Source organism: Aquarana catesbeiana, linkage group LG03, assembly GCF_042186555.1.
Source record: "Aquarana catesbeiana isolate 2022-GZ linkage group LG03, ASM4218655v1, whole genome shotgun sequence".
In the NCBI taxonomy this organism is placed as follows: Eukaryota; Metazoa; Chordata; class Amphibia; order Anura; family Ranidae; genus Aquarana; species Aquarana catesbeiana.
In genome coordinates, this window is record NC_133326.1 from 168,315,915 (window position 1) to 168,335,435 (window position 19,521).

The 19,521-nt window shown below is 40.8% G+C and overlaps 1 protein-coding gene across 1 annotated transcript in view; it reads left to right on the top strand.

Moving 5' to 3' along the window:
• Positions 1–19,521, top strand: part of CAMK1D (calcium/calmodulin dependent protein kinase ID) — a 401,220-nt gene that overhangs the window by 351,085 nt on the left and 30,614 nt on the right. The window contains exons 6-7 of the mRNA XM_073619503.1: positions 8,075–8,150; positions 18,116–18,228. Coding sequence (XP_073475604.1) covers positions 8,075–8,150; positions 18,116–18,228 — 189 coding nt within the window. The remainder of the gene's footprint in view (positions 1–8,074; positions 8,151–18,115; positions 18,229–19,521) is intronic.

The following is a 19,521-nucleotide window of genomic DNA, read 5'->3' on the forward strand; positions in this document are numbered from 1 at the left end:
AAGGTTGCTCAGGACAGGGGTCTTAACGGGCATTCTTAGATGCCATTTTTAATTATGCATCTCAATGAGAAATGGTAAAATGTAAAGTGCAGCAACAGATGCCAAGTGGTCAGTTTTCACTCTGCAGCCAGTGCAATGGAAGATGACACGGGATCTGTTGTTATTGGGACGGCACTTTAGAAAAATCTGTCAGTATTTTGACGTGCTAAACTTTTTTACTTATTTCTAAGGTGTTCCCTAATCAATTTTCATGTAATAACTACAAATTAATGTAAGCAAAACAACTCAGTGAGAGGACCTCTGCGCTATTAAATAAAACTAAAGGTACAAATGATGTGGAATTGCTGCAAAATCTACCGGTGATCACACATCACCTATTAATCATACAGTGAATATAAGGAATTATATATGATCTTGTGCAAGACCAAGATAAGTGAAAATAATAGTGACCAAAATAACAAATAAATCATCAAACGGTAATAATGTAGTGTAAAAAAAACAAGTGCAAGTGCTAAATGATCTTCAAATTGATAAAAAATTAATAAAAGTGAAAAAATATTATATGGGTATAAATCATGTATAATATATATTCTACAGTGTAGAGTATATCGGACTATGTAGTAAACATATCCAAAGTGTAGAAAAGGTTAATATAAACCAGTCCCAAAATAATCAAAAATGATCAAAAAAGTGGAAAAAAGGTTGAATATGCAAACAGTTCAAAAAAATGTATAAAATGAAATAAAGTGCAAACAGTTGATAAAACGTCACAGTGGATTAATATCTGAGAGCACATTGTATGGATGTTATTGCCATCTGATCTACAGTCAACATGATATGTTCTGCTTTAATCCACTGTGAAGTTTTATGAACTGTTTGCACTTTATTTCATTTTATACATTTTTTTGAACTGTTTGCATATTCAATTTTTTTCCACTTTTTTGATCATTTTTGATTATTTTGGGACTGGTTTATATTAACCTTTTCTACACTTTGGATATGTTTACTACATAGTCCGATATACTCTACACTGTAGAATATATATTATACATGATTTATACCCATATAATATTTTTTCACTTTAATTTTTTTATCAATTTGAAGATCGTTTAGCACTTGCACTTGTTTTTTTGCACTACATTATTACCGTTTGATGATTTATTTGTTATTTTGGTCACTATTATTTTCACCCATCTAGGTCTTGCGCAAGATCATATATAATTCCTTATAACTACAAATTAATATTTAACCAAAGCGCTAAATTGCTAAATTAACAAACCCAAGCAGTAGCACTGACAAGGCTGATGATGGGAATACTGATTCTTGGTTGAGCCTTCCAGTGTCCTGTGAGCAGAGGGACTTGAATCCAGGAATCAGGAGAAAGCCGTCATCTCTGTGTCAGCGTAGCTGCTCCTAGGCACTTTCATCCTGCAGCGTCTTCATCTTATCTGATGTGATCCCTGGAAGTGGGTCACATTTATTCATGTCACTGCAAAGATATTTTCATGCATCTCATAAAGCCACTTCTGACTAAGTCTGAACATAGGGTACATCTCTGTGACAAGGACAGTCAGACACTTCTGCTACAGTGTCTTCATTTAAACAGCGTCCTGTGCATGTTTGGTGATATTCCGCATGTCATTTTTCTGCAGGCAAAAATATCACAGAAGTATCAATTTTACTTTAGGTACATTTAAATAAACGCACTGCTTCAGCAAATAGTCATGACTATTTTGTCTTTTGGGACACTAGTTTACACTAATTTACAAGAGCATATATGATGTAGAAAAAATAAATAAAAAATAGCAGGCTTTTCATTTATATGTATTTTTCCTATTGATATCACTTTCCAAGAACAACAAAGTAGGAACTTAGATAAAGAAAAAAAAAAACAATCTACATATTATTTTTTGCAGAATTTGGACATTTCGTGTTGATCATATGATTAAAATCGTATATGAAGATGTTACAAAGAAAGCAATAGGTCGAAATGGTTAGTAGTGCTATACATACAAGCAGCTGAAGTAATGTGCAGCTCACGGCCTTTTCTGTACAGAATAGCTTGGTCATCTCCTCCTAATTCCTAGGAATCTCTATTAGTCTATCAGGGATATGCAATTAGAGGACTTCCAGCTGTTGCAAAACTACAAGTCCCATGCCTCTGTCTCTGGGTGTCATGCTTGTGGCTGTCATTTCCCTGTTCTGCCTAGCAACATGACAAAGATCTACTGCTCCCTGTCATCAGGAGCAGTGATCTCTGTCTTGTTCTAGTGAGACAATCCCCCCTACAGTTAGAATCACTCCCTAGGACACCCTTAACCCCTTGATCGCCCCCTAGTGTTTAACCCCATTCCCTGCCAGTGTCATTTACACAGTAATCAGTGCATTTTTATAGCACTGATCGCTGTATAAATGACAATGGTCCCAAAATAGTGTCATAATGCCATAATGTCGCCATAATGTCGCAGTCATGATAAAAATTGCAGATCGTCGCCATTACTAATAAAAATGCCATAAAACTATCCCCTACAACATTTGCGCAAACCAATCAATATATGCTTATTGCGTTTTTTTTTTGGTTTTTTACCAAAAATATGTAGAAGAATACATATCGGCCTAAACTGAGAAAGAAGTTCATTTTTTTAATATATTTTTGGGGGATATTTATTATAGCAAAAAGTAAAAAATATTGTTTTTTTTCAAAATTGTCGCTCTTTTTTTGTTTATAGCGCAAAAAATAAAAACTGCAGAGGTGATCAAATACCACCAAAAGAAAGCTCTATTTGTGGTAAAAAAAGGACATAATTTTTGTTTGGGTGCAATGTCGCATGACCGCGCAATTGTCAGTTAAATCAACGCAGTCTGGTCAGGAATGGGGTAAATCCTTCCGGGGCTGAAGTGGTTAATGTGATGAATGATCAGTGAGGAAGGACTGGGTGACAAGGAAAGTCACAATTTGCATATAAATTCACCTGCTTATATCTCTGGATATATTGAACGTTGTGACAGGACTTTTTCATTGAAACTAATCTTTGCTTATGCAAGTGTAGCAACCCCCTGGCATCAGGGAGGGCTGACATTTTGCCTCAGTGTGCTGGTTCCTAGGCATGGTGGGTGTGGATGGTTGCAGAAAAATGGGCACCAATCACTTTTAGGCTGAACAAAAGTGAGTTTATTGCTCACAACAACAAAATGAGGGAGAGAGGGTTAGGGCACAGGGCACCCTAGGACTGTAGGCAACAGACCCGCAGACTCCAAAGAGAAAAAAAAAACAGGTAGACAGCAATACAGAACAAGGGTCTTAGGCCTGCACCCCACGTTCTGCATGTACATAGCAACAGCTGTCTCCTATAGTAACAAAAAAAATACAGCACCGTGCAGAGTTTCCTTGGATAAGTCCCTCTTGATGCTTTCCCAGGTTCTCCACAGTCCCTGGCTCATGGAGGAGTAGCCTCTGGTACTTCATCTCAGAACTCCATCCCTTCCCTCATGCCTCCAGGCAGCAAACAGGCTCTCAATGGCAGAGATATTCAGATTTACTTATTTGCAAAAATGCTCTTTTTTATACCTTTTCCAGATTTTAGAGTTTGAAAACATCAGCAGTTATCCATTTTCTTGTCCAGATAGAGAGGGGCAGGCACTTATTTACATCACACGCAGATGGGGGATTAGAATAGATTGTTTATTATCATTGTATTCAATGCAACAAAAGTTTTACTTGGTAGCACTCCTACATTCCCCATCTGTGCATGCTGAGTTCTAGAAGGCTTTGCCTTATGTGCTTCATGCTCCTACAGGCCAGGGATGTGCAGGGGGCATGGCAGCTAAACAGACTACAGAAGATACTGACCGTTGAAATGTTAAAGGAAAAATACAGGGTCATCGGTGAAAACAGCAAAGTCATTTTTCTGTACATCCATAGGACATATACAGTATCTCACAAAAGTGAGTACACCCCTCACATTTTTGTAAATATTTTATTATTTCTTTTCATGTGACAACACAGAAGAAATGACACTTTGCTGCAATGTAAAGTAGTGAGTGTACAGCTTGTATAACAGTGTAAATTTGCTGTCCCCTCAAAATAACTCAACACACAGCCATTAATGTCTAAACTGCTGGCAACAAAAGTGAGTACACCCCTAAGTGAAAATGTCCAAATTGGGCCCAAAGTGTCAATATTTTGTGTGGCCACCATTATTTTCCAACACTGCCCTAACCCATTTGGGCATGGAGTTCACCAGAGCTTCACAGGTTGCCACTGAAGTCCTCTTCCACTCCTCCATGACAACATAACAGAGCTGGTGGATGTTAGAGACATTGCGCTCCTCCACCTTCCGTTTGAGGATGCCCCACAGATGCTCAATAGGGTTTAGGTCTGGAGAGATGCTTGGCCAGTCCATCACCTTTACACTCAGCTTCTTTAGCAAGGCAGTGGTCGTCTTGGAGGTGTGTTTGGGGTTGTTATCATGTTGGAATACTGCCCTGTGACCCAGTCTCTGAAGGGAGGGGATCATGCTCTGCTTCAGTATGTCACAGTACATGTTGGCATTCATGGTTGACCCCCCCCCCCCTTCAACTTTTGCAGCAATTCCTGGCAGCACTCATACGTCTATTTCCCAAAGACAACCTCTGGATATGACGCTGAGCACGTGCACTCAACTTCTTTGGTCAACCATGGCAAGGCCTGTTCTGAGTGGAACCTGTCCTGTTAAACCACTGTATGGTCTCGGCCACCGTGTTGCAGCTCAGTTTCAGGGTCTTGGCAATCTTCTTATAGCCTAGGCTATCTTTATACAGAGCAACAATTCTTTTTTTCCGATACTCATAGAGTTCTTTGCCATGAGGTGCCATGTTGAACTTCCAGTGACCAGTATGAGAGAGTGAGAGCGATAACATCAAATTTAACACACCTCCTCCCCATTCACACCTGAGACCTTGTAACACTAACGAGTCACATGACACCGGGGAGAGAAAATGGCTAATTGGGCCCAATTTGGACATTTTCACTTAGGCCCCTTTCACACTGGGGCGGTGGGGGCGTCGGCGGTAAAACAGCGCTATTTTTAGCGCTGTTTTACCGTCGTTTTTGCGGCTGTATTCGGCCGCTAGCGGTGCGGTTTTAACCCCCGCTGGCGGACGAAAAAGGGTTAAACCCGCTCGTACAGCGCGGCTATAGCCGCGGTATTACGCGCTGTCCCATTGATTTCAATGGGAAGGAGCGGTTTAGGAGCGGTGAACACACCGCTCGTTCACCGCTCCAAAGATGCGGCTCGCAGGACTTTTTTTACCGTCCTGCCAGCGCACCGCTTCAGTGTGAAAGCCCTCGGGCTTTCACACTGAACAAACAGCGGAGGCTGTTTAGGGGCGGTTTGCATGCGGTATTTTTAGCGCAATAACGCCTGCAAACCGCCCCAGTGTGAAAGGGGCCTTAGGGGTGTACTCACTTTTGTTGCCAGTGGTTTAGACATTAAAGGCTGTGTGTTGAGTTATTTTGAGGGGACAGCAAATTTACACTGTTATACAAGATGCACACTCACTGCTTTACATTGTAGCAAAGTGTCATTTCTTCAGTGTTGTCACATGAAACGATACTGTATAATAAAACATTTACAAAAATGTGAGGGGTGTACTCACTTTTGTGAGATACTGTAATTGGTTGATTGGTTATCACAGTGATCAGTCAGTAAAACCCACCCCTGTGCTTTCTTTCTGTTTCATTTTCACCTAGTCAGAGGAGAAAAATAGAAACAAAGGTCTATGTGTAATAACTGAAATATAAAGACAAAACAGCTAGATCAGGCACTGATTTAGGTTAGCGTCAGGGTAGGGTTATCGGTCAGGGTCAAAGTCAGGTTCAGTATGTTTTAGGTAACATTAAAAAAAATAATAAATTCAGTGTCAGTGTGTTTTAGGTAGTATAAAAAAAAAATGAAAATGTGCACTATTATTTCTTGGCCCTATAGGTTTGAAATGCATAATATACCATATGTGGTATCGCTGCGAACGTCAGGAGTACGAGATTCTTTTTTAGGTTGAGGGTCATTGTAATGGCTTTATGTCAAGGCATGATATATACAGCTAAACTATTTTGGGTAAGTTTCCCTTTAATAATAATAAAAATTATGAGATGCCTACTACGATTTACCCTCAAATGAAAGTCCAATTTATCCTGAAAAAAACAAGGTATAATTCACCTGGATACATGTAGTAAAAGTTATTGTGATGATGTGTAGAGCTTCACTAACACATGCAAAGTCGCAAAACTGCTGTTAGATGTTAAGGGGTTAAAGAAGAACTTTATAAAATAGTCAGGGACTACTTAGCAACTAACAACTGTTGTGACAATAAACCCATTGATCACAAGTATGTAATGTAAAAAACAGCATAAAGCATGCAGTGGTCAGGAATTTGTCCAAAAGTATTGGGACACCTGCCTTTACATGCACATGAACTTTAATGACATCCCAGTCTTAGTCCGTAGGGTTCAATATTTAGTTGGCCCACCCTTTGCAGCTATAACAGCTTCAACTCTTCTAGGAAAGCTGTCCACAAGGTTTAGGAGTGTGTCTATGGGAATGTTTGACCATTCTTCCAGAAGCGCATTTGTGAGGTCAGGCACTGATGTTGGATGAGAAGGCCTGGCTTGCAGTCTCCACTGTAATTCATCCCAAAGGTGTTCTGTCGAGTTGAGGCCAGTCTCCTCCACCCCAAACTCACTCGTCCATGTATTTTTGGACCTTGCTTTGTGCACTTGTGTGCAGTCATGTTGGAACTGGAAGGGGCCATCCCCAAACTGTTCCCACAAAGTTGGGAGCATGAAATTGTCCAAAATGTCTTGGTATGCCTACGCCTTAAGACTTCCCTTCACTGGAACTAAGGGGCCAAGCCCAACCCCTGAAAAACAACCCCACACCATAATCCCCCCTCCACCAAATGATTTGGACCAGTGCACAAAGCAAGGTCCATTAAGACATGGATGAGTGAGTTTGGGCTGGAGGAACTTGACTGGCCTGCACAGTGTCCTGACCTCAACCTGAGCGATCACCTTAGGGATGAATTTGAGTGGAGACTGGGAGCCAGTTCTTCTCGTCCACAGCAGTGCCTGACCTCACAAATGCGCTTCTGGAAGAATAGTCAAACATTCCTATAGACACACTCCTAAACCTTATGGACAGCCTTCCCAGAAGAGTTGAAGCTATTAAAGCTGCAAAGGGTGGGCCAACTCAGTATTGAACCCTAAGGTCTAAGAATAGGATGGCATTAAAATGTATGTGCGTGTATAGGAAGAAGTCACAATACCTTTGACAATATAGTGTTTATCCCCAAATCCTCCGACCCATGATAGAGCTCTCCCCCCCAAATCCCTCCCATTACCGAGGGGAACCCAGTAGGCAGAGGCTGCAGGCAGAAAACTGTACCACTGCAGGCAGTATGGTGGGCTCCCAGCTCAGGACAGTCTGGATCATCAAGAAGAGGCCTTGACCTGTGGGGCTGCCCGGGACGGGTGGCCAGATGACTGGGGAAGAGACAGGGATGTTCATATACTGTCAGGTCTCAATGAGTAGGTGGAACACGCACTGACTTTCTTGTGTCCTCACTGGAGTTTCCAAGCAACCAACAGGAGGCTGTATAGCTTCACATACAGAACCAGTGCCAGAGGTGGCGGAGCTGCCAGTACTGAGTACCGGCTGACAATTTTTCACTCTTCTTAGACCTATTTTTCTTTATTCCATATGGTTTTGCTTTTCATAATGTGTTTTCTGGACTAGCACCAGACTATTTCCACTACATGGCAATTCATATTAAGCAGTCATGCTTTTATTTTCCTGCCAGTCTTCAATGGTCATTCTGTTGTCAAATGCCAGCCTGCAGTTGGTAGCACAGAGGAGGTACAGCAAAAGAGTAATTCGCCAGCTTGGCAGATTATCATGGTATCTGTTTGGGTACTGGATCTTTTCCAGTGTTTTCACATAAATGAAAAAACTATTATTAACTTGATTTTGATGAATTCCTAATGATTGCTGTATGTCTTTCTGATTATATTATGATGATATATTATATGCATTTACAGCTCCAGAAGTGCTTGCCCAGAAGCCCTACAGCAAAGCAGTAGACTGCTGGTCTATCGGGGTCATTGCATATATTCTGTAAGTATAGTAACTTTCACATACATTCGCATTTCTATATGCAAGGGGAAAACATGGATTTGTTAGTTGTGCTAACATATCACTATTCATTTTTTCTGCCAACTGTCAGAACTGTGAGTGTTTTGTATTATGCTTGTACGCAAAGTAGCTTTACATTACAAAGCATGTCTAACGCACATTTTTTTTTGTTGGAATAGAGTACAACATGTGTTTTTTTCTGTATTTTCTTGGGGGACATTTCCCTTTATTTTCTATCCTAACAGGAAGTGGGTGGAAATCTCTTGTAAATGAAGAGAAATCCCTCTTAGTTGTTAGTGGAACAGCTGTGCCCTTGGAAGATTTCCCCACACCTGGTTCTGGTGACAACGTTTGTATTTTGGCTTCTCTCCCATTTTCTGTCCCATGGGCAGTGGTCACCAGGATATTTACCGTTAGATACAGTGACGTGCCCCAAAGGGTGATCAGACAACAGCAAGAAAAAAATATATCGTTTGGAAGTAAATTGGCCCAGATTTTGTATAGATAGATCCCTCACTTGCCCTAAGTGAAGGAGTCTGATCGCTGTTTACACTTTCTTTGCTATTGGCAAAAGCTTATCATACACATTACAATCTAAATGCACAAACGCCTTTATATCTACCAACAACTATGTAGTACAAGGGACCTCCAGATTGCATATGAATTGATTGTATAGAATAGGTAATTCCTCATATCACATAGTTTTGGTAAATCTCAAGTTGATTGTACAAAGATTGTTTGGTTAGATGTAACATGACCCCCATTAGTCAGGAAGATCTCTACTTCTACAACACCAGATTCTCCAGATTTTCATTTGTAGTCGCTTCTACCCAACAAAATGTGAGTTTGTTCTACAACAGTTATAACATTGTACTATGTATCAGTTTAATTCCATTAACACAATATTTACCTCATACATGACCAGTGAGGACACGCTTTCCAGGGGAATTCAATAATGTCTTAGCAACACTATTCTGGCCGAATGGCCCTTTAAAATGTCTTGCACCATTTTCAAAAATCCCTGCTGCCTGTTTCTGTAGCTAGAGCAGCACATGCCGCAGATTCAGCTAGTTCTTAATAATGCTACTTTGTAAAAGTGACGTTATTACTTCACCAATTTAAAAAAATAATTACATCCTTCTTCCTAGATAACAAAACTAGAGGTAATTAAAAGAGAAGTATAGGGTTTGGGTTTTTTGCAGATTTAAACTTACCTAGCCCGCTGTCTGCTGAAAACGGATCACAAGAGTGCAGAACGAACTGTACTCCTGTGATCCACAGGAGAAGTACAGCAAAATGAGCTTTGGCTGTACTTTTCTTTTAAGACCATCTCTAAGTTGGCATACAGAGACAGGCAGAGTGCCTGTCTCTGTACGCTGTGTAGCAGAGCAGAATATTTGCCGTCGCTACCTCTTCCTCTCCCCACCTGGTACTGGTTGTTAAGGATAGCCAACAGCCTCCTTGCAACCAGTGAGTGGGCAGAGCCTGATGGGGAGGCTGTGGCACTAATTCCCCATCAGGTCGGCTCTCTTCTATTGACAGCAGGCACTGGCTGTCTAATGGCTATCCACCTACTGCTTGCTGCCAATCACTAAGGGAGCAGACCTTAGGGGGAACTAGTGTCTGTGAATCCCCATGAAGCTTTTATAATCCCTGGCTACTGCGCTGTCAGTGTGACAACTGCAGTGGCGGGGAGGGGGCCCAGCTGCACTGAGGATGAGCTGTCTATATAGGACACTCTGGTCTCAATGCATCTCCGCATGCAGCATGTGCCCTAGACTCATGTAGCTGTTTACATGAATCTGTCTCACGCACCAACATTTGTTGCGTAGTGGCACAGTGAAAGCGTCTTCAAAACTTTTAATTAATTCCCCCGAATGTCTTTTTTTTGTAAAATATCTGAATTTGGTGGTCTGTTTTAAAGAGAAGTTATAAAGGGTCTGGGTCAGGTTTTTATATCCTTTTAAGTTTATATGTTCTTTTACTGATTTTTATGTTTTTTCCTATGTGTATACAATCTTTGTTTTAAAAATATAAGCTTAATAAGTGACAAAAATTTCTTCAGAATGCTATGATTTATCCAAAGATACAGCACAGCAATGGTTGGCCGCTTATAAGGGGCGCAGGGGCGCCGCCCCCCTGATGCATGTGCCCGGTCCCTAATCTCCATGCAGGGTGCTGGACGCATGGATTTCAATTGAGGTTTTTTTTTCTTTTTTGAAGCACATGATTAGAGCCTGAGGCTCTAATGTGCTTCAAAAAGGCCCACCCACTTGTGTGACATTAGCGAATTAGTATTCGCTAATGTCTTTCTGCTTCTCTTCCCGGCCAGTCAGGAAGCGGGTCCTGAGACCCAATTGCCCAGAAGTCCTAAGACCAGATTGGCCTGGAGGAGAAGCAAACCCCGGGACTCGGGGGGAGATGCAGGGGGAAGACGCCGAAGCTGCGACCTGGATGGGGTAAGTTTGAGGCTGGCAGGCGGCGGGCGAGCGGCCGATCGAGTGGGACCGCCACTGGTTGGCTGCCATGTATCTTGCTTTATCTGACTGAAACCTTGGATGGAGCTGTTCACTAAATGATAATTCACTGCCCTAGTTCATTTACTTGTTTGTGTAAATTTCAAATAGAGCAGTAGAGATCTGTAAACAGTCTTTTTACAACAGGTGGTAAGGAGATAAAAGGAAATACTGTATGTGAAAAGGGGTCAGATATCTACCTGTAGGCTGGATAGAAGACTACATAATTTTGATATGCAGTATGTCATATTTATCTAACTAAAAAAAGAAACTTTTTTTATTTTAGTTTGTAGTCCTGACTTTAAAGGTAAATTCCACTTTCATTGAAAAATGTATATAGCATGTAAAATTGCCACGCAAGCCAATGTAATGTAATGTTCCATTCGATTTGCTGCTGTTCCAGTTTTACAAAACTGTCCAAAAATTCAGTGTAGTATGAAACCATGTTGGTGTACAGAATGCCACCAGAAATTTAGTTTTCCAAATTGTCTGATTGGCTGACTGATTTTTTTAAGACACTTGCACTAAGATACAAGTAAAATTTTCAGCATTCTGTTCAATAGGAATATGATTTTTGGTAAGATATTCTCTAAGGCCCCATTCACACGGGCATAGCTCCCAACTGTCCCTGACTTGGGACAATGTCCCTCTGTCCCTCTTTTCTCGTCATTTGTCCTTCATTTTGTTCTGATCTATATAGTTGTATATAAAATGCACTTTTTATCTTTCAAAATTGCTGCATTTGTACATTTCAAAAGCCAGCATGAAGGAATAGAAGTGGTAAAAAAAAGCACTTGTTGGTTTAACTCATTTTTTTTTTTTTAATTCTCATTTAAGGGGGCGCTACATCATTTTTGTAATAGGCATCCCTCGTTCCCATCACAAAACGTTGGGAGGTATGACATGGGTGCTGCAACCCAAACTGCGTGAATGAGGCGATTGTTTAAGCGCCTGTATTCACTCATTTACTCCAAGCTTTGTGCAGGCAACCTATGGAAGTGAATGCAGACGCAGCAACTGCATGGACACAGCCGCATGTCAAAATTTGATAGGTGTGCAGGAGCCGGTGCAAAGCCCTGGAAGCACACTGTGTCCATACAACCGCTGTGTTGTTATTTACTTCCATAGGTTGCCTGCATGCAGCTCGGGGTGGATGCAGGCGCAAAAACAAATAACTCAACGTTTGTTAAAATCCTTGCAATGTTCATAGATCACCTAGAGGGGATTGTTTGTCTTTTAACAAAAGTGTATAAACTTTAATAAAGAAAATATTTGCGTTCCCTTTAAAATTGGATATTGCTTCCTTAAAGCAGTAGTAAACCACTGTTTTTTTCATCTGCAAGGCAATGTCATAATGTGACATATTATGTGAAACTTACCTTAAAACGAAGCCCTCCAGCGCTGCACTGTCACCGCTGAAGGCACTTCCATCTTCACCCAGTCTTTCTTCTGGGTTCGCATACTCTGGCTGTGTGAGTGGCCGAAGTCACAATGACATCACTCCTGTACATGTGGGTGGGAGCCACCATTTACGGCACCGAAATCCGAAGGAGCGGCACGGTTATGCCGTTCCTACACAGCGCATGCGCCAGTGACATCACCCGCTGCATGTACAGTAAATAACTCCCAAACAGTGCACGTTTAGGAGATATTTACAGTACCTAAATAGGCTTACCTATAGGTAAAAATCATGCAGCTTACTCCCACTCTAATTACATTAAAATGCTGTTCTGACAAATTCATTGGGTCTTAATGTTAAAAGCGCACCTCAATCAAATTTACAAATGAAGCCTTTAAATGCATACAGATGATCCAGCCAATGCGTCCAGGGGTTTTGTCTTTCATTCTTCCACACAGGCATTGCACTGGCTTTTTTCCAATGGCAAATTCTGGGAACACAATTAACCACTATGCCAGAAGGGGGCAGCAAGGTGTTCTTGAACTTGCCCATTGTCTCCTATGTTCTCAGAAGGTACAAAGGCTGCTTCTCCTCCTCGAGTACCCTCAGCTGACATCATGGTCAATTCATTCTCTCCCTCCACACAGACTGTAACTGAGTTGCAGGTTTTTTTTGGGGGGGGGGAGGGGGGCAAATAGTTTTTTGTTGGTACCTCCTTCCTCAATCCTCACTTAGGCAAGGATGATATTACCTTGTCTCACCCCCTTCCCCTCCTGCAGCTTCTGGGACATGTCACACATCCCAAGAGGCTGCAGGACCAGTTTCCCTGCACTGTCTGACCTTGTGCATTTGCAGCGGGGAGCCAACTGTGATTCATCAGGAAGTCACATCCAACTCCCAAATCAAAGATAGCGGGATCCAGCAGTGGCGGTTAAAATGGCTGCGAGTAAACAGCTCTGGACTGCATGGGCTGTTAAGTACCTGTTCTTTTAAAGTCACCAGCTACAGTATTTGTAGCAGCTGATTTGTAATTTTTTAAAATGCTGGTGAAGTTCTTCTTTAATGTGAGTGGTCCTTTTTCTCTGCATAGCATTAGTAGATCGATCACTCATGGATTTTACGCATGACTTACTGCACTCAATTTTCTTTTTTCTTTTTTTTTACATTTCTGAACACATTGCAGCATTACGGATCTTTATGCAGCTGCTTGTCTATAGACAACAGTGCATCTATGTTCAGATTGGCTACATGACTACAAATGCTGCATTTATATTTTAACTCATGTGCAAGCCTTATTATCAATATGATATTGGTCAATATCTGAGTGATAATTACTGAGTGTGAAAAAGAATATAGAATAACTAATCTGGTTTTAAACAGTAAATGTTTGGCTTTACTCCACCCTATCTGCAACTCTGACCAAGACATGATTGCCTTTCACATTTCTATGAATTCTAAGGCGCCTTTCACACGGACGGCTATTCTGCCGCAGTTAAAAGTATGTTTTTTTTTTCTGTGAAATTCAAGACTCCAGGCACTGCGATCAGCTGCATTTGCACAGTGCGATTAGCTGTGGTTGCGTTTAGCTGCGGTTTGCCATTTCCATCAACCCGACAGGGTACCGACTCATATTGAACGGGGATCCGACTTGGATCCCCGCCAATACCAGGCACTGTGTTTGGTATGAATCTTGAGGGGGAACTGCACGCCAAATTTTAAATAAAAAAACGGCATGGGTTCCCCTCCAAGAGCATTAACCATGACAGTACAATTGATTTGCAGGACCATTAGCACGAAAATTTGTTGTATACTAACAAGAAAACAGTTGTAAAAACTGCTTGCCCTTCAAGACATTTTCTTTTGCTTTTCCACACATGACACTGATTTAAATACTAAAGCCCTAAGCCTCGTACACACGATCGGATTGTTGGCCAACAAAACCGTGGACTTTTGTCCGAAGGGCATTGGCCCAAACTTGTCTAGCATACACACAGCACACAATTGTTTGCCAACAATCACGAACGTAGTGACAGACTGGTTTTTCAGCTCTTTAGCTCTAGCTTTGGGCTCCTTTTGCTAATTTCGTGTTAGTAGAAGTTTGGTGAGTGTTGATTTGCGCTTCTCAGTTCGTGCTTTTCATTTCACGCTTTTCATTTCGCGCTTTTCATTTCACACTTTTCAGTTCGTTTCTGAACGGCCGTTCGTCAACCAGACATGTTGCGGTATCGGAGGAGATAACGTATTATTTATTATTGGCCTTGGAGTTATTGCTTTGACCTTATTTTTTTGGCTGAATAATGATTTGATTTGGTATATTTTCTATATTTTTGGATGCATAGAATGCACTTTTCGGTTAAGTTCCATTGGCAGCTAGCATGTCTAATTTTATTTGTTTTCTTTTTTTAATGCACAATAAAAAAATGTGTAGAATAATACTTGGCTATGTGTTTTACTTCAAATGGCAGTTTGGGAGTAGGCAGTTACATTTAAAAAAATACAATGTAAAATTGCCAAGGGACACCAACATAGTTGGATCTTTGATCCTAAAAACTACGGGATAATGGTGTTGTGGTAATTTGCCAAAAAAAAAAAAAAGCATAATAAATATTATTCTTGATATCACTAGAAAAAAAAAAAAGCCTTTAAAAAAATTAGTTTGCAATAACTCCATCAGCAACACCAACAAAGCAGCTTCATTATTATCCCATTAAAGAAGAAGAGAATGTGTGCTGTATTTCGAGATTTCATAATTTGCCACGTCATGAATGTTAATTCTCCATTACGAAAGCTAATTTACAAGACCAACTGCTTCTGGCTCGTCCTTGCTTCCAAGCATGCGTGTTTGTCCAACGGACTTGTGTACACACGCTCGGAAAATCCAACAGACATTTGTCCACGGAAAATTTTAAAACCCGCCATCCATCATTTGTCCGCGGAAAATCCGACAACAATTGTCCGATGGAACGTACACACGGTCAGATTTTCTGCCAACAGCCTGTCATCACACATTTCCAGTCGGAAAATCCGATCCTGTGTACGAGGCTTAACTATACTGCTGTTTAGTTACATAGTTTCTACAGAGACCATTATAATATTGTAAATACAGATAAATACAATTTTGAATGGACATCTGGGCTTTACATGCGGAAAACAGGTTACATTTAGAAACAGCTGAGCATCAGCCATTACCGGAGACTTAACACACACTGTAATCCAAGAATACACTTATCAGACTTGCATCAGCGCCAGTTAGTAATGAGTAATAATTACCTCCAGACTGCTTTGTTTGGGTTATTGTAGTTGCTGTCAAAAACTGCATTGTTAATAAAAGTGTTAGGAGAATTATAATTTATGATGTTTTTTATGAGAAAAGTCAGATTTTTTTCACAGATGCTGTAAAATTCTCCCTATTGGGCTAACTAGTCTGAAATACTATCATTCAGCATTTTACTTTGTAGCAGTTTATAGTTTTTTTTAGATAAATTAGTAGCATTGATTAGAGGAGTACAGGGCTCCTGCACTCGCTGGGCTTAAGCTGGGCGTAGATGCTTTGTTTGTTCATCCAGGGGACAGATTCCTCCATTCACACAAGCTAGGTGGATGATGAAATTACCCCCCAATGGGAGGTTGTATTCTGACAGTGGCTTCTGCTGCTGCCGGAATACACTGATCAGTGGCTGCAGCCGCTGATTGGCAAAAGCTTTCCAGCATGTCCGTGTAACAGGGGTCGATCTAACAATCGGTTTCTGTTGAACAGGGAGGGCCACACACAGATGACATTTTTTCTGGTTCCTGCTGAACCGGCTGATTTTGATCCACCTGTGCCCAGCTTTAAATGCTGTAGGTGAGAAGGGATTGGCAAACCCCAGCAGGGATGCCAGGGTTGGCAACGGATGCCTCCATCTTCCCTTGCACTAGTGCTGGAACTGTCAGCTGTCATCCAGCACTAAGCCAAGAAACTGAAGCAATCAGTTCTATCGATTGCTACATAAGAGCATGCTATAGAAGCAAATGTAAATAGAATGCTTCCACATTCTGCTAAAATTAGGGGTCTATTGACATCACAAGTAACATCTCAGCACTATTCTCACAGCAATAGATCATTGATTGCAGCCAGCAATAGATCATTGTTAGAAGCGATCAGCTGCTGCATAGCTGTATGAGGTCTCCACCACCAGATCTGGAACCCCTCACAAAGAAAGTGTAGAAAACAGAAAAATAAATAAATAAGAAAAATAAATAAGAAAAAAAAAAAGATCCCAACAATAACTTTGAATGATTTGGATGACATTAGCACTTACTGCACAATCATCAAGTGCTCACGTAAGTGAATGCACTGTCATTTGAATTTTTGTGATTGCAAACCTGTAAAAATTCACTATCAAGCTATATTGTGCCCTTGTCAACCGAACATAATCTTATTTTAATGTTACGCTAACAATTTACACATACCATTTTTTTACTGCGTGCATCTCAATGTTGCATATAAAGGGGAATAAGGCTCTCCCTTAAATGTATACATACTTTATATACTTTGAGCTTTACCTTTAGGCTTTATGTGTTGTATAAAAATTGCACCAACATGATATTTTAATCAGGAGATTTTGTTGATTATTTTTTGGAGTAAATTTAGGGGTGTGTGCAAATTAAATAAACATTGATTAAATAAAGGTTGCATTGGGAAAAAAATACAGGAAAATGCAATTTTTCACATTTTTTTCTGTTTATTTTCAATAAAAACCAAGGAGGTTAAAATATATGTAACCAAATTTGCTACCAAATTAAAGCTCTAATGTTACGGTGAAAATGTTAAATGTTCAAAACACCCACTCTCCTCTCGTCCAGGCTCCTTGCCACACTGTTGCTAGCTTTCTGTTCTCTTTTACCCCTCTCTCATATTTTCTATAGTGCTACCTGTATTAGGGATCTGGCTTTCTCCAGGACAACCTTACTGCTCCCGTATGAGAACAACCTGATGGTATTTACTGCTGGAGAGCCTAAGGGCCTGACAGCAGCCCTAAGGCTATCCAATAGCCCATCATCAACACAGTCAGAGAATGTTTAGCACCACAGACACACATTGTTACATACCAAGATCACCAAACCCCCCCCCCCCCCAAGACATGATTTACACAGAGTAACTCCTTGTGGTGGTGAAAGGGGCTCAGAGTATTCTGTATCTGCAAACACATGGCTGTCAGTACTCAGGGTACCAAAGCTATCCAAGAGGCCTCTAGTGGGGGCCAATGAAAGGATTTCAGTTAAAACATTATCTTTTGTTCTGAGGTTTTTGTGTGTCTATAAGATTGTTATTTCTGCCTCTGTAACTAGGGAGTACAAGGAGTGCCACACATATTTGTTGTGTATAAACTCAGATTCCAAATCCAGTATCATTTAACCATGCCCATTTTTGGTCGAGCCATCCCTTTTTCTCAAGTTCTAAAGTTGGGAGGTATGGTGCCGGAAAGGTTGTGGGGAGACACAGGAAAGTTGGGTTACAACGTATGGGCACACACTGGGGATGGGCTATTAGGTCTTTGCAGTCTTGTGTGGCACTCTCAATTTCTTACAAACACTTTTTGTCTTAAAAAAAGTTACCCCTTCCTAGAAACAAAAATATTATTATAGTTTATCTAAAGTCAAAACATTTCATTTTTAGTTTTTTGATAGAAAAGTAAGTTGTTACAACATCTGTACTGATTTTTTTTTTTTTGCTATCTGTGTCCCATAGGGGGGATTTACATTTTACTTCCTGTCCTGGAGACACAGGAGTTGGAGAAAATCTCTCTAAAGTGAAGGGGAAATCTGCTGTTAGATGCATATCACTGGAACTGTAAAATTTAGATTTCTCACTATGGTCACAAGGACAAATAGAGAGGGTGAATTTCCCTAGCAATGATACAGACAGCAATAAAAAATAAAGAGGGGTTTTTACCACTTGCAACCTCAAACCTAGAACAAAGTTTAGGCTTTGAATATGCTTTAATGTTTTTGTACCTGTACTGTATTAATGTTATCTATAACCTTTTTAGCCTCTGCGGATATCCACCTTTCTATGATGAAAATGACTCCAAACTCTTTGAACAGATACTAAAGGCAGATTATGAATTTGATTCCCCGTATTGGGATGACATTTCAGATTCAGGTATGTGCACTACTATGCCATGTTTATTTTTTATTTTTTGTTTATTTTTGTGAATTTCAAACTGTGAAAAGTTAACATATCTAAATACTAATTCAAAGTGGTTGTAAACTTCAGACGTGAAATATGAACAAAGCTTAACCCTCTATAGTGTGTATTTGTCTGAATCCAGAGCACTAAATGACATGTCTGTCCACTGACTCTTTCCCCTTCTGTCTGCATGAGTCACTTCTAACAAGTGTTCCTGACACCAAGAGGTAAAAAGGTGACAGGGGAGGGACCTCTAGTACACAGACTGTGATTGTTCCTATGTGCTGTGTGAAGGGGGTGTCCCTTTCCTGCAAAGTGCAACTTGAGCTCCCTGTCCCCTGCTTTCTGAAAGCTCAGACAAGCTAGCTGTTTAAATTTTGGACTTTAAAAGAATGTAGAGAAGACTGCAGATAAACAGGTTTGTTTAATCTCTGTCTATCGCCTGAGACTAGTGATTTCACTGGGTATATGTAAGGTATACAACCAATTTAAAAATCAGTAGCTTGTTCAACTTAATGAAAGAGAATGTATTCATTAAAGCGGAATTCCACCCAAAAGTGAAACTTCCGCTTTAAGGCCTACAGGTACCCAGCTCCCACTTCCCCTCCATTCCCTGCAATCTTCTGGGACAAGTCACAGGTCCCAGAAGATTGCCCGGCCATTCAGGACAATCAGCACGACTCACGCATGCGCAGTGCACACCCGGCTGTGAAGCTGTAAGGTGTCACAGCCGGGTGCCCACAGTAGTGGTGCCGCGGAGAGGCGGGGGAGAGAACCGAAGCTTCAGGCAGCCGCATTGCTGGACCATGGGACAGGTGAGTGTGTGTTTATTAAAAGTCAGCAGCTACACTTTTTGAATAAACACAGAAATGACTGGAACTGCGCTTTAAGTGGTTAAATATTTTCGTAAAAAGGGAATAAAATTGCCCATGGAACCCCAAGCTCAATTAAAGCTGAACTCCAGCCCCACCTTCAGCCTTTCCTTATTGTACAGGCTTCTTTCCTGTATTGAATTTGCTTACTGTGTTTTCACTGCAAGTTTCTCACAGTGTGCAATAGAACCTGCAGCAAGTCTGACAGAGCCCACCCTTATTTCCTCCCAGCAGCAACATTTTGTCAGAAAGAAGGCTTTACACATGTAGACACATTGAGGCGCGTCAAGCACTTGGGCGTTAATTTATTTCATTGACCAGAAGAATCCATTAGTCTATCCATTGAAAGTAATTAACACTCAAGCGCTTACTGCACCTAGTGTTAACCAAAGTG